Consider the following 16,042-nt stretch of genomic DNA (forward strand, 5'->3'; position numbering starts at 1 on the left):
ACCACACACTCAGGCCAGGTGCGTTGAAGCAGGGCGCCATGTGCCGTGCTGCTCCATTCAGACCGGGTCTCGCTCAGAGGGCTGTAATTGCAGCCTAACCACGGGATGATAAATTTAAGTCCAGGTGCATGAAGACAGAGCGAATGTTTTACACCTCCCAACATGCCACATCAGCAGCAGGGTTTACGTCTTCTCTCGCCTCAGGCCATGGCTTTTGTCTGCTCCCACTCCCTGCCATCATCTACAGTCATCGCGCTTCAATCCATCATCTTCCCCTGAAGCAGAGCAAAACAGCGCTTATTACAGGAGCCGCAGCAAGCAGTGCATGACCCTTTTACAATATCCCTGGATTACATCATCCTTTGATTTTTAAATCACTCCGGAGCAAAGTTTCAGGGCGCAATCTGTAATTTCTTCTTTTTTAAACATCCTACTTAGGGTTTCTGAAGTAACCAGGGATACAGGAGATTCATTTTTTGGCCCTTTAAAAGCCCCAAGAGCGAGAAAAACACTTTCCTCAGACACAAACGACAAGTTAAACGATCCGGTTAATAATGTCATCGCATCAACAATTCACGCAGCCGTTTAACGTAAACAGAAAAAAAAACGTGCTTTATTGCATTCCAGTCTCGAGAACAAAAGGGCTTCGCTGCGAGAGGTCATTCATGTCACTTCGCTGGCATTTCTTGCAGGTGGTGGTTTCCCGTTTTGGCAACACGGAGCCGCATGTGAACTTCCTCTTGGACACGCTCCCCGTCTCTTCAGAAGTCGCTGTGATGTCTCCACAGAGCCCAGACGCCTCCTTACTGCTGGTCACAGGAAATAAGGTGAAGGATCTTTAATGGTTTTAACATTTCTGTTTCTTTTTTTGTATCTTTAGGCGGTTATAGTGCACATCTGTTAATCCTAAAGGAGGTCGGTTTGCTGTTATTCGAGACTATCTAATCTAATCTAATCTAATCTAATCTAATCTATTGTTTCTATAATAAGGGTATAGTAGCATAAAAAATTATGGAAGGAGTCTCTGTATACCAAGCAGAGGTAAAGAATGAAGTTTTTCCTCTACGTCTTCAGGACAGAAAGGCTGATGAGGGAGGCCTGGACCCTTAGTGGGTCCAACCTGAACCAATCTAACCCTTAATCCAATCATTATGACGTTTGTAGGAAGCATCAGTATTATAGAGAGGTGCAGTAAAACAGAGCGCTGCATCACACACAGGATCTCATACAGAGAGAATAAACATCATCACTAAAGCACGAAACCCAATGAACACAATTCAACACGTCTCCTTTCACTGGAGCCACAACTGAACCTCCACATACATCATCCCCAGCAGAAGCATCGATATTTACCTCATCACATCACCCCGGGGTTTCCTGCATTTTTTTCATGCATTCATATCTTCTGGGGATTTAAAACTGAGGCAAATTGTGTGTTTTTGTGCAATTTCTACAAGAAAGAAAACACAAAAGTACTGTATAAACAGTTCATGAAAACCTGTTTTGAACTGTTTTGCTAATCTTTTCTCACGACATCCAGTAAATATATTTGCGCTTGCGCAGTTTGCTACAGATGCCGTTTGTAAGCTCTGACTAGTGACAAGGGAAGTGGTACAGTAGCTTAGTGGTTAAGGCATCGGACTCTGGATCGGATGTTGAAATACCAAGCAGACAGTGCTGGGCCCTTGAGCAAGGCCCTTGTCCCTCAACTGCTCAGCTGTATGTTACTTTGTAACACCATGACAATGTTTTTTCTCTTATCACACACTTTCTTTTTCTCCTTCGCAGGTTTATAAGGTGCCTGTAATCGGGCCTGGTTGTGAACAGTTATTAAACTGCAGCTCATGTCTTCTCGCTCCTGCCTTCATGGGTTGTGGATGGTGCCGGAAGAGAAACCTCTGCACTCGTTCGCCTCGGTGCACCGCCTCAAGCTGGAGCCAAGATTCCTGCCCTATTCTCATCTCGGAGGTAACTGTCTGTCGAAAACCTCAAACCGTGTTGCCACGGTTACAACGTTAGACAATAGCATTAAGCTAATAGAATAAGTGCTACCAAATGAAATAGGCCACTGACTAAAACTCTGACCTTTATTGATTTTGGCTGTTTCAAAACATGTTTTGTCAGGAAAGAAAAAAAAAAAAAACAGTGACGCCATGGTTTTCGAGAACTTTGGTCCTGCTTTTTAAGCTTGCAATTGATTTCCAATATCAGAACATTGTTGTTCTGGAAGACAAAGAGATCTCAGAATGAGTGTCGGAGCATAAAAGACGTAAAACAGGCATCTTATGACCTTTTTTTTTATAATGGGAAAGAAAACACTGTTTTCTCTGATTAGCAACACCATGAAATTTATCACCTTCTCGTAGAGCAGAAAAGATGAACAGGGTTTTTTTATTGTGTTGTTTAGATCTTTCCTCAAACGGCTCCACTGAAAGGACACACCAACCTCACCATCTGCGGCAGAAACTTTGGCTTCAGTAAGAAGGACCGAATCGACGCCAAGCTGATCGACGTGGACGTGGCCGGAGCAAAGTGCAGGCTGATGGAAAAGAACATCAGCAGCCATCGGTGAGTTAATGATGAAGGGAAACAAACAGTTTAGGCAACTCAGATCTTTCCCTGCTATCGTATCAGTATGACCGTATTTTACATCGGATTCTGGCACCATTTGTGTTTAATTGTGGTGTAGGAAAACCTGAGTTTCTCAGGGCCCTTAAGCAAGGACCCTAAGCTGCTAAATAGTATGAATGAGATAAACGTAAGTCGCTCTGAATAAAGGCATCTGAAAATGCTGTGTCATTTTGAAGAAAAGGCCATGTTTTCTATGTTAAGGGTTTTTCCACATAAATACAGTAACCTCTGTTAAGACCTTACGCTCCCGGACGGGACCCTCCATAGCCGTCCCTTTGTTACAAACCCGTGGGAATCTTCGCAGACAGAATAGACACAATGGGGTTTATGCATAGATGCACGGCTGTAATTAGCAAATTGATGATTCCACTACAATTTCCAGCTTGTTTATTGTTTTAAGTCATAGGAGATGTTTTGGTCTTTGTGCGTGTAGGTTGATCTGCAGCCTGGATCACGTGGAAGGGTCCAGTTCGGATCGCACGGTCAGAGTACGCAGCGGAAAGGAGGAAGGATGCCTCGAGGGCTTTTCGTTCGTGGTAAGAATTCTCGAAAACAAACAAACAAACAAATACATTGTCCTGAAAAATGATGGAAAACTTATGGGAAATGAGGGATGAAATAATAGTTCAAGGATTTTTTCTGTTATTTATGAAATTTAACTAAAATGGATTTAATATAAATCAACAAATGACATAAGGAAGGCAGGGGTCCCCAAATACCAGGTCGTGACCCAGTATTGGCCATGGAACTGTAAGTAGGTTGTGTACCTGGGTTGTAACAATGGTTTGAGCATCTCATAAAAGTGAATGGCTGTATGTTGAGCTATTTTCAGATACACGGATCAGCCTTCGCTCCTCACGTGCATCAACGAGCCTCGTCCCCCACGACCCTGTCGCCGGTTCACCACTGTTCCTTCCTTGGAGCACTTTTGATAGATTCTAACCAGTTTTGGAGATGCTCTGGCCCAGACGTCTAGACGTCACAATTTGTCAAACTCGTTCGAATCCTTACGCTCGCCCATTTTTTCTGCTTCTAACATCAACTTTAAGAACAAAATGTTCACTTGCTGCCTAATAAATAAATCCACACACTAACAGGTGCCATGATGAAGAGATCATCAGTGTTCTTCACTTCACCACCCAAGTTTAAAGGATATCAGTGCAAGAAGAATTCAGTACTTTTGCCATAAACCAGCAAGCAAAAACTCCTGGCAACACAATTTTGCATGTTATTATTGTGATACTAAGGAACTGTCACTGATGGATCAAAATAAAAATGTGCACTGTTTTATTTTTCTGAGCATATATATGTATATTCCTTCCTAAGAACCCTGTTATCACCGGAATCGTTCCTGAATTTGGGCCCAAATCTGGAGGAACCAGGCTGACCATTAAGGGTTCGTTCCTGAACAGCGGAAGCTCGCGGAAGATCACGATCGGCCGTGGCACCTGTGTGTTTCGGAGGTAAGCGAGCGGATTTTTATTTGTATAAACCCTTGATAATCAGAAAGATGATGTATTCTGTCTCACTGGTGGTGTCACCTTCCTGCAGTTCATCAGCCAGCATGCTGACGTGCCAGACTCCACCTCAGGACGTTCTCTCCCAACACAGTGTGCAGGTGCATATCGATGGAGTGACGTTCCAAGCTCCGTCCAACTACACCTACAATGAGGATCCGCTGATCCATAACATCCAGCCCACACGTTCTTTCATCAGGTGTGTTTGACCCTTTACCCATACTCGAGTAAAGGGGGGTGGGGGGTGGGAGATTGGGGGGCAAATGGTACATTAGTGCTGAAAATTTGTAGGTTTATAGAAGCAACCAAGATTCCTATGGTTATTTCCAAACATGAACCACCATGCTTCACTAAGTGGATGGTTGAAAGTTAAGACTCCAAAAAGGGGGTTATTTTTTATCACTTTCTTTTTCCTTTTTTTTTTAATCTAGCCCTGTGGTTTTAATCCAGCCATATTAATGCTGGGGATGTGGAAGCTTAGTGGTTAAGGCATTAAACCTTAAACCCCATGCTGCCCCTTCAGGGCTCCTGAACAAGGCCCTTATCTCCATAGCTGCTCAGATCTTTGAATGAGATGAATCAGATAAGTGTGTCAGAAAAAATGTCATGTAAATGTCATATATGTAATTTCACATTTGCCTCATGAGGTCAGTTTTTAAAATGAGGTAAAAGGAAAAGCATAAAAGGATACAGAGCAGAAGGCGGCTGGACAAATAAACTGCTGTTAACTAAAAAAAAAAAGAAAAAGTGTGGGTGTTTGGAAGAGATTAAAGAAAAAGTCTGGCAAAGCGAAGCTAACCGCGGATGAGCAGATGACAGGTGGACAAATGGCTGCGAAGGATGCGAGGGTTTATAGGAAAAATACTATCCTGAGAGTGAGAGTGAGGTAAGACAGAGAAAGAAAAAAAATCTCCCAGCATGAATAAAGAGAGCGAGAGATTAAGAAAGAGAATAATTGAGCTATTGAGAAGGTTGTGAATGATTCGGGAGCTTTGGTGGTCAGAAGGCAGGAAGTGCGCATGTACTGTATACAGCAGCAGGTTTGTTCATTCTGTGTGTTTGTGTGTGTGTGTGTGTGTGTGTGTGTGTGTGTGTGTGTGTGTGTGTGTGTGTGTGTGTGTGTGTGTGTGTAGTGGAGGCAGCACAGTGATAGCGTCTGGCGTCTACCTTCACTCAGCCATGCAGCCTCAGATGGTCCTCAGCGGTCCTCTGTTCAAAGAGGTTTATGTGGTGAGTCCATTTTACACCATGCCCACATACTATCAAGTTCAAGCCCAGGTGTTAAAGGTATTAATCCCACTGTGAGAAGAAGTAAAGAAAACACACACATACACAAAGAAAAACCCCGTCAGAGCTGAAAATGCGAAGAGGAAATGTAAAAACCAGAGTTTAGCCTTCATGAAGCAAATGTCCTACCAGTGGTCCTGGACATCAGTAGGATCTAATAACCCCCCTCTCACAAGCGAGAAAATTCCAGACCTTCACTTCAAGCTCATTTTTATGCTAATTCAAATGTGGCACGTCTCACGTTTCCTCACAGTCGACCGAAGTGGAGTCCTGGTTTCTGCTCAGGTTCTGTTGCAGATTTAGTTTTTATTTCGATTTTTAACAATGGACTTTGTCTCGAAGCAGTTTTACAGAGATAAAGAGGTGAATTTGCATTTATACATTTATTCCTTTCAATCTCTAATGAGCAAGCCAGTGGCGAAATGGTACAGTATGAGGAAGAAACCTTGAGAGGAACCAGACTTCAAAGTCTTTATTTGGGTGGCACCGAAAGTTCATTAATTACAGTTCCATCATTGTTCAGGTCTTGTGCTCAAATCCAAAAAGTCTGTAGACACCTGACTATCAGACTCATCTGTATTTGTTAAACATCTCACTCCAGATTTCTTCTTCTTCTTTTCCTGGTTTAATCAGCTTAACTCTTGTAGGAAGACTTTTCTATTAGATTTTAGGGCGTTTTAGGGCTGTTGGGATTAATATTCATTCAGCTACAAGACTGATATTGAAGGAGGTCAGGAAGCTTCAGATCCACTTTATCCCAATGGTGTTCGGTGAGGGCAGGGTTTTGTCTAGGACTCCACTCCAAACCTTCACATTTACATCCATGCCTTCATGGAGCTTACTTTGTGCACAGGAACATTGTCACGTTGGAACAGAGTTTAAGAATCTTGGTTTTGGTGAACGGAAGGTGAACATTTTGAGGAAGAAAGAAAGTATAACTGATAGTCTGGGGTCTTTTGGCTTTAATACAATAAAAAAGGTTTCGAGACTAATGGTGTAACTGGTGCTATTCTGACCACGTGCTTTCACACGTCTGCGATTCCATCACGTACAGCAAGTAAGAACAAAGAACAAACGTGAAATTCTGCGTGGAAACTGCAAATCTGTCACAGAGACGTTTGCCATGACATACATTTGACGCTGCAAGGTGTTTTCGAGCGGCACACGGAACGGCAGTGGAAGACGCCAAGGGATCAGGAAGACCTTCGACGAGCTCATCCTCTGGGAATGTCGTAACCTTTCGCCAGCTCGTGCATGATGATCGTTTGAGAATGATCCACACAATCTCACTTCCGCACCCAACCTACTCCTGCAGACTTCGCCCTCTTCCCGAATATGAAGATCCGGCGCTGCTTTGCTGTGCACAGGGACTTTTTTGAAGATGATAATGTAGAAATATAGATAAATAAAGTAACCCTCGGTAGAGGTTCCCTGGTGGTCTAGTGGTTAGGATGCGGCGCTCTCGGTCCCAAGCCCGGATAAATGGGGAGGGTTGCGTTAGGAAGGGCATCCAGCGTGAAAAAGTGCCAAATCAGACGTGCGGATGGTCCGCTGTGACGACCCCTAACGGGAGAAGCCGAAAGAAAGTTTAAAGTAAATCTCTGTAATTAATATCAACATTCTACTCATGCAAAGGCTCATAACCAAAGGTTGCATTGAATCTCCTTGTTACTAAACACCTTAATGATGGAACTGTAATGAATGGACATGCAGTGTTAAGGATGAGGACGGGTTCCATTTTGAGTCTGGTTCCTCTCAAGGAGTTTTTCCTGGAAACAGTTGCCACTGACTCGCTCATTAGGGATAAACTCACAATTACAATTATCAAGTTAAATTCAATCAAATAAAATTGTATTTGTTACATAGACATTAATACAGAGTACGACATGTAGTGAAATGATTTTTACGACTGTCCGACGTGTAAATAGAAATAGAATATAAAAAATGAGGTATAAAATATAAGTAAATAAAAAATGTACCTGCACATGTGGTGTATTAAAGTGACATTGACAAGTCCAGGTACAAGGTGCTGTGTTTTCATGGTGCACAAACGTATACGTTATTTTAAAAATTAAAACTACATTTTTAATAACCGTTGGAAATCTGATTTGCGACGATGTTCATTGTTGAAACTGCTCTACAAATAAACAGTAATAAAATCCAAACTTCCGAGTTGAATATTTCTGCTCTTTTTGGTTCCGTCCTCGATAAGACGAACGCGGATCAGGTCGTGTTTTTGCATGCAGCAGAAGCCGCTACGTCTTTAACAGCGATTCTGAACGCCTGCTCCAGCTGTTACACTGTAAATTCCTCACCATTAACAGCATGCGGTCCAATGGAAAAGTGTTTTATTAGGGTTTTTTGTTTTGCTTTTATTGGGGAGGTTTCTTTAAGGAAAAAAAGCCTTTTGTCTGAGCCACTTAAGTGAATCTTTCAAGGTTTTGTGCAGAACCGGGTTCAGGGTCTCAAGTTTCCTTCGTGTGGGATTGAGCTTGGTTCTGGATGATCGTTCGCATCCTTGAGCAGTATAATAAAAAAAATTTGTAAGTGATAAAACATGTCGGACCCCAGCGATGTGAACGAGTAGGGGAAAGTCTTCTATATAGAATCTGCAGCAACAATCTCGACTTAATCCAGAGCTCAGCCAGGTCTCGGCTTTCCCACCGACATAAAAGGCGTTTTTACGACCCGCTGCTTGTTGCTAAATGCATCATCAAGAAGAAGGAGAGCATAAAAAACATCTTGCTTTCTTTAGCATGCCGGATTTTCTTATTCATCCTTCCTAGTTTGAGGTCCTGATAGGACAAATCACGCACACTTTTACTCATCCCTTTGCTCCAGAACAAAAAAAAAATTAATATTCAGAATAAATTCACATTTACACTTTATATTTCAGTAAACCGAATAAAGGATTATGTCACCATAACTGTTCTGATTACAAGTTGAAATAATAATCTCAAAGCTTTTTCAAGACTATTGAAATCTCACTTTTGTTCTTTTGACTAAATTTCGCAATTCTTTGAGTGTAAAAGCAGCTTCATCAAATTGGGAACGAATTCTAAGAAAATCTCCGACATGTTCATGCAGAACACACTTTTGCAGAAAGACACAAAGGCAAGGAAATACGATTATGGACAAATTTTTGTGGAAACCTGAGAATAAGAGTAATGTGCGCTTCATTTTTTCCCCACGTCTAGTCCGCATTTGCTGTTATAATAATCTCCACAATTTTGGGAAAATGTTCCAGTAGATTTTGGGAAGATTTGAGAGATTTTTTTCATCCACAAGGGTGTGAAAGTGAGGAGGCCTGGGGTTCATCTCAATGGTGCTCAAGAGGGTTTATATCTGTAGAGCAGGAGATCCTCCACTCCAACCCATGTAAAGAATATCTTCATGTAGCAGGCTTTGCGCACAGGGTCTTTGGGTCTCCTAGTTCAAATGAATTTCTTTCTTTGTGAAAGCATCACATACGGCTGGAAAAGGCAGGTGTGCCAATTCTTTGTTCATGTGGTGCTTTTTTGTTTTTTTGGCCCAGATTAGTTTTTTTTAGTCACAGGTTCTCTGGGATTTCCACATGTTCGTTGGATGTGTTGAATTAAGCTCACGGCTGCAACTTTTTGCTGCCTGATGGAAAAGTTTCATTGATGCTGCTATGATTCATCACAGGTTTGATTACAGGTCACAGAAAGCTCAGGATACGGTAATACAAACCAGATCTTTTAGACGACCTCTTTATATGCTGGAGTCAGTTCAATCCTGTTTCATTTGTGTAGCGCTTTACACAATGTCACCAGGTAGGATTACAGAAATATTTAGATTAAGAATATACATTTTAAATAAATAGACGAACCCGTGAGCGTTTTAATCATGAAGGTGATGGTGAGAGGAAAACAAATCTTATTGGGATGATATGAGGAAGACATTTTGAGGAGAACCAGACTTGAAAGTGAATTTTGGGTAACAGCCAGATATCCATTCATTATACTTGAGGTTATCATGTGTTCAATCTGACACCATCTACCAAGCCATGGTTGAAGTCACAGAGATCCGACTTTCCCCCACCCTGATGCTTGATGTGAACACGACCTGAAACCTGCGTCGGCACGGGTTTATTAAATACACAATTAAATATTAGTCTACGTTAGGGATGTGCAGCTCCGTAACTGAGGCCGATGCGATCCGATTAGCCAATGATACGATACATTAAAGATCCATATGAAACAGCTACTGTATCAATGGAAAGAAATGCGATTCACCCCATAACGATGCACTGATACGGTTTCCATTCGATTCAACACAATAAGACTCAACTCATTAAGATGCAATAAAAAACAATACACTGCTGTGCAATTCAATATGTTCAGATAGTTCACGCTAATGTCTTTGGTTCAGACAGACAGCAAATCATCAATTATTCTACATAAGTGCCTTCTGACATGACCCTTTCACAAACAAAAGAGAAAGAAGGAAGTCTTCAGGAAGTTGCAGCTCTACCTCTGCCATGTTAATCTGTGTTCTATGTGACTCTCAGGACACGCCTCGGTCTCCATAGCGTTGCGATACATCATATTTGGCACTATATTTGGATGCAAATATCTGAAAAACGATGCAACCCCCAGTGTATAGAAATACAATCGTTCTTAATAATGTTGGGTGTGTAACATGAGCGCGCTAGAAAAGCGCTGGTTCATCATCTTGCTAAATCTACAGAGTGTCTGGAACTCATTTGCTGTAGTGCATCCTCATGATGAATCTCACCGAGGTTTGGGTCACAGTGTTGTCGTGTCGTAGATAGCGATCTGAGAAGGTGTTGTGAATTCTGTGCTACTCGGTGTGGTTTGAGCGTTTGCTTACGCCCGCTGTTATAAACTTTCTCATGTAACTCCCTTTGAGGCCGTATATAGAAGCCCTGGGCTTAAACTCGAGACGTCGCAGTATCTGTTTCTTCTTTTGTCTCTTTTCTTTAGCAGCTGTTATTCAACCGCAAATCCTTCAGTGCGACTGAATCCCTTCTACAGATAAACGCCGAGAGAGACTGGAGTTTTCACGCAATCCAGAATATTACATGCAAAACTAAATAAAGAGGGGGTTTGTTTCTATTCAGACACACATGGAGTTTGTTTTGTAAAGTGATCAATCAGGGATGTGTGTGTGTGTGTGTGTGTGTGTGTGTGTTGTGTGTGTGTGTGTGTGTGGTAGGCTGTGAGCGTGTTTACCTTCCATCTGTAATTTTGTTTGAAATGACAAAAAAACCTTAAATGACATATTACGTGCAGACAGAGGAAGTGAGTTTCGGTTTCCAATAACATCACATGACAATCAGCTTGTTGCAGGTTTATATGAGGGACGTTCAAGTCAAACCAAGACTTTTAATGTTGCAAGTATAAAAATGGATGCTAGCGTGGAAGTACACGCAGTAGTAAGTGACTAGCATGTCCTATTAACGATAGGTGGCGCACAAGCCGCGGGCCACTCCAGAGGCCGCTAATCAAGAAGGCAGACAACAGTGTTGATGCGCTCATGGAGTGTGGTGCGGAAGTTTCTTGTTAGCGACTGCGAACATTTACGCCCGATCCTGGATAACCAGACGATTATTTCTGCGCAAACATTTGCATTTTCAAAAAAAGTTACAAAGACAAAAAGGTACCAAGACAGCTTTCCACTTTTGACTGTTGTGAGAGCTCGAATTCTAGAACATTCAACCCCATTCTGACCAATCAGGACTTCGGATTCTGCACTTCTTTAAGTTTAATTATGAATAAATTGATTATACTGTGGTATAAAACCTTGTTTGAGAAGGATATTCCCGAACCAGAAAAGCTTTTGAGATGATTGTGATGATTTCAGCGTGCAGCTTGTGCACTTTGTACCTCTGTCTGCTCAAGGTCACGTTTGTCTCTTTGGTGTGGTAGATAAATACGCTGCGGCTGTGTTTTTTTAACGCACTGCAAATATTTACCGTGGTCTGATCGCCTGTGGGGAGTTCAAACCCTCCCCACTCTAAATCCACTCCACCTCTCCTCACCCCAGCACACTGAGAAACTTGTTTTCTGAGATCTGGACTGCTGAAATGATGCATTGTGAACTCCATTACTTTGGAAACTCATCATCAAGTCTGTCTATTTCCATATAATCTTATCATTCATTTGCCCAAGTGCAAAACTTAGGCACACTCACAGAGGTGGTAGATCAGGGGTTGTGACAATGGACCCGGAAGGTCACGAGTTCAAATCTTAGGACCGCCAAGCTGCCACTGCTAGGCCCTTGAGCAAGGACCTTAACCATCGACTGCTCAATTGTCAGTCAAAATACCATAAAGGCATGAGTGGAGAATACATAGTAGGTTAAGGCGGGAACAAGAACTAAACCCGGCGCTACAGGAGCTACCGATCTTACAGGATGTGTCTGAGAACATGACGACAAAACTGAATTTTCCTTTGAAGCTGAAGTGCCAAAAAGACGACACGATTAAAGCAAACAGCGTGGACAGGAGGCACGATGGACTCGAAACGCTGCCAACGATGGAGGCATCTGCTACGCCCCCAAATCATAACTCATACACATTACAGACCACAAGTCTCAAAGGGACCCCTCTTAAAGCTCATCCAGCACATGCCAACGCTGCCGATCGACAGCACACGCAAGATGGGATTTCCATCTGGTTCCACTGTACTGCGGCGTTCGCACCATTTTCAAACTTCTCCTAACTTTGCTCGGGTCCCCGGAGACACACTAGCAGGTAGATGAAGAGTTCTAAATGTCAAATCCGAGTGGTTTGTTCAGGAGGGTTTGCTCTGCCAGGACACTTTCAGCTGTAAATGAGGCGTGTAATCCGACAACAGTGCACCTTCGAGCAGGATTTAATAAACACCAGAGTTGAGTTAAGTGCCTCTAGCGACGATTTAATGCAGAAACCGCACACATCTGCATTCGCGATGCGTTCAGGTTAGCAAGGAGTGGCGGAGTGGGATCTCAGGATGAAATTCCAGCTACGACTGGGGGAAAATATGAACGCCTCTACTGTATATTCAGCTTTTATTACGAACAATTCAGGCAGGGAACCGATGAGTGGATTTTCCTCCTTGAGACCGTGAACTTTAAAAACCTACTATTTAGGTATTTGATCTTCTTCTTCTTTCGGCTGCCCCTGTTTGGGGCCGCCGCAGCAGATCGTCTGTCTCCATATTTAGGTATTTGATATTGGTTTTAATTAGCGTTAAATACTTCTTTCCCTTCTTGAGTATAATTGCAGCCTGAAACAGAGCTTCTGCTGCAAAAATTTACAGTCGTGTGTCATCTCCCTCTAAAAACACTGTCTTGCTAAATGTTTGCGAACACCTGGTCATAACTATGTGCTTTTTTGGAGCATTCCACATTTAGTGCCGATTTGCCCTTATAATTTCCTCCACTCTTCTGGGAAGATGTTCCACTCGATTTTGGAGTGTGCTTGTGAACATTTGTGTTTATCAGCCACAAGTGTGTTAGTAAAGTCAGGCACTGATGTAGGATGAGGAGGCCTGGGGTGCAGTCGTTCACATTCATCCCAAAGATCTTCCTAAGTGTAAATTTTTTCGTTTTCGCTAAATTATGTGCTGTATTTTGTTCAATTATTAGCGCTATCATACCGCATACTGATCACCATGTTTAGGCCGTGTTTCAGCTTTTTCAAGTTACGATGAGGGTCATAATTACGCATCTCTATCGTAAGACCTGTACGGACATACTTTTCGTACTCTAAGGGTGTCAGTCATCGGACTAGAGGGTTCCTTTATCAGGGGTCAACATGGTGGGGACAAAACATAAACTCTGAATATGGTTACTTTTCGTAGTTTTCAGTTACTATGCAGTTACATTTATGTAGTTAATTTCCTACTACCTACTTTGTGTGAATTCTAGCTAGTCCAAGTTTCAGACGGCTTCAAAACCTTTTTGGGAACAAAGTGTATGTGTTTTATTCCCATGGTTGTGAGATTGGACCAGATGTTTTGACATTGTTGCTTGTGTTTTAGACCTGCACACAGGGCGAAGACAGACTGACCATAGTGTGCATCACCCCCTCGCTGAAGGGCCTTAACGTTCGTCCTCCGGTCGCCACCAAGATGAAGTTCATATTGGACGGCTTCTCAACGCGGCAGTACGACATGACCTACGTGGAGGACCCGAGGTTCGAGGAGTTTCAGAAGCCCACTCTGACGCCCAGAGGCAGCAAGAGTGTGCTGGAGATTAAAGTATGAGAGCCACTTTTAACAACACTCACTCACACACACACACACACTTAGATATTAGTGCTCTTAAAAAAGATCTCAACATAACTGGCAGCTCAGTGAATAAGATGACCAGAAGATAGTAGGTTCAAATCCCAGGACCAAAAAGCTGCTTCTGCTGAACTGCATAACTGCGAGAACTGAATAAGAGCATCTGCCAAATGCAAATATACATAAATGTAAATGACACATATGAACATGAATTTTCATTTATTGGTATCACAGACATCATGAATATTACAAACCCAGATTTCAGTCTATTCTTCGGCGCTTCGCTCTGCATGCATGCAAACCACCCTGATTCTTTTAGCACTTCCACCGGTGAAGTGGAAGGAAATAATAGCGAGACCAAACAGGAAACGCAGTTCATTTCCTATTGCGGACCAGCTGACCCTCGAACCTGCCTGTTCCCTCCATCTCTCTTATTGTTTGCATCTTCTCAGGCTTCCAGGGTTTGACACATTAATGGTGAACATTAGCAACGGAAACCGGGTGGAAAAAAACGTACATTCGAACAATGACACACGCAGGAGATTTTTCTTGAACTGCCACACACTGGTTAAGTGCAGCTGTTGAGCGGGTGGTAATGGGGGCACTTTTTTCTCTCAGTGTGGGACCCCAGAATCAAACCAAACACCCCCCCCCCCCAGACATAAATAAACCCCTGCCCCTCCCCATATACACACACCCACACAACCCCACCGTATACACACACATATACACACACATATTTCTTACTATGTTTGTGAGGTTGTTTAATTGACAATTCAGTAACCAAAACAGCTTCAGTTACATTAATAATAACCAATAGCATTTAGCATTATTTAGTAAAAGTTATAGTATAGTCACGTTATTTAGCGTTAAAGTATATTTAGCTGATGTCCACGTAACGCTGCCTCTAATTCTCATTGAAATGCTCCCACAGCACTTTAGAACTGAAATGTTTGTTGGTTTCCATGGTGTTGTAGTTCTTTCTTTTGCTAGTTCAAATATAATTAGCTGAATTTAGACTACCAATGATGGCAACACGCAACAGCCAATCAGCTTTTCGAGCGAATTTCTCTCGGATTGTACCACAGACGTGAAACTGAGCTTATTTTTCAGAGATTTTGCGAAAAACTTGCCTAAGAAAATAGAATGTAGGTCTCGGTTAAGGTCAGTTGCGAACAACGAATTTGTGCGTTTTTGACATCATGATATATGTTAGGTCTTAAATTTGATTCTTAATGGTCTTTAAAAAGTGTTAAAAAGTCTTACATTTGGAAAAAATCCTGATTTACCACCCACCCAGATGAGGATGAGGTTCCCTCCTGAGTCTGGTTCCTCTCAAGGTTTCTTCCTTCTGCATCTCGGGGAGTTTTTCCTTCACCACAGTCTCCACCGACTTGTTCATCAGGGACATTGTTAAAAGTGCCATACAAATAAACATGAATCGAGGTGAACAGAATATATATATATATATATAAATATATATTCATAATTTTCTTTAAAAAACAACATTTTATTACCAACCAAATCCCCAAAATAAATCTTCATGTTTACCACACATTCCATTTGTTGTTATACAACACATATAACAACATTCTAAGCTGTTTATAAAGACATTTATTCCCCCGGAGCTGTGATTCTGTTGTAGATTGTTGAGATGCTTTCAAACTTGGAACGAGAACAAAATATTTCGTCTTAGTAATTGTTAATTTGTTTATTAACAAGCTAGTATCTGTATAAATACTTATAATTCTGCGAGGCGTATCACTGAATAACGCACCAAATTGCTCGGCCATTTTGTTCTCCTTCACAATAAAATTCGAGGAACGCTTGTTTTTCTTTAGGACGATGTTCTCCTATTGTTTTGGAGACATTTCTCACACTGCACACGTTTGCGGATCGTCCGTGTTTGGTGATAACGTGAGCAGGTATTAATCCTCCAGCTTGTTTGGCTTGGTGGCGCTCCATGCCAGGGTTTGTCCTTTTGTTCTTTTTTCTTTGTCACTAAATAGAAAATAGAGCTTGACAGCTTAAAGATTGTAAATGGACCAGAAAAGATCAGGAGTGAAGCAGGTCGAATCAGTCGAGCAGCAGATTTTAGATTTCAGCACTCGTTCAGGAAGATTTTGAAAAAAAAAAGCATTAACACGAGTTCTGATCTGCAGCAGGACGTAAAAAAAACAATTTTGGTCCAGAAATCTGTGTGTGTGTGTGTGTGTGTGTGTGTGTGTGTGTGGGATTGTATCGGGTCATTGGCTGATTGTTAGTGTATGGGAACAGGTGCAGAAGTGAACAGTGTGTCCAATCAGCAAAGCCCAGTCTGTCATGCAAAGAATGTGATCACTCTTTTTATTG

The 16,042-nt window shown here is 42.1% G+C and overlaps 1 protein-coding gene across 2 annotated transcripts in view; it reads left to right on the top strand.

The window, feature by feature from the left end:
* The window catches only part of met (MET proto-oncogene, receptor tyrosine kinase), a 62,110-nt gene that overhangs the window by 26,563 nt on the left and 19,505 nt on the right, over positions 1-16,042 (top strand). For both annotated transcript variants that reach the window (XM_083561177.1, XM_083561178.1), the window contains exons 4-11: positions 693-827; positions 1,789-1,968; positions 2,408-2,568; positions 3,065-3,167; positions 3,958-4,094; positions 4,183-4,347; positions 5,282-5,378; positions 13,445-13,663. In XM_083561177.1, the coding sequence (XP_083417303.1) occupies positions 693-827; positions 1,789-1,968; positions 2,408-2,568; positions 3,065-3,167; positions 3,958-4,094; positions 4,183-4,347; positions 5,282-5,378; positions 13,445-13,663 (1,197 nt within the window). The remainder of the gene's footprint in view (positions 1-692; positions 828-1,788; positions 1,969-2,407; positions 2,569-3,064; positions 3,168-3,957; positions 4,095-4,182; positions 4,348-5,281; positions 5,379-13,444; positions 13,664-16,042) is intronic.

This window comes from Silurus aristotelis (genome assembly GCF_946808225.1).
Source record: "Silurus aristotelis genome assembly, chromosome: 14".
NCBI lineage: Eukaryota > Metazoa > Chordata > Actinopteri > Siluriformes > Siluridae > Silurus > Silurus aristotelis.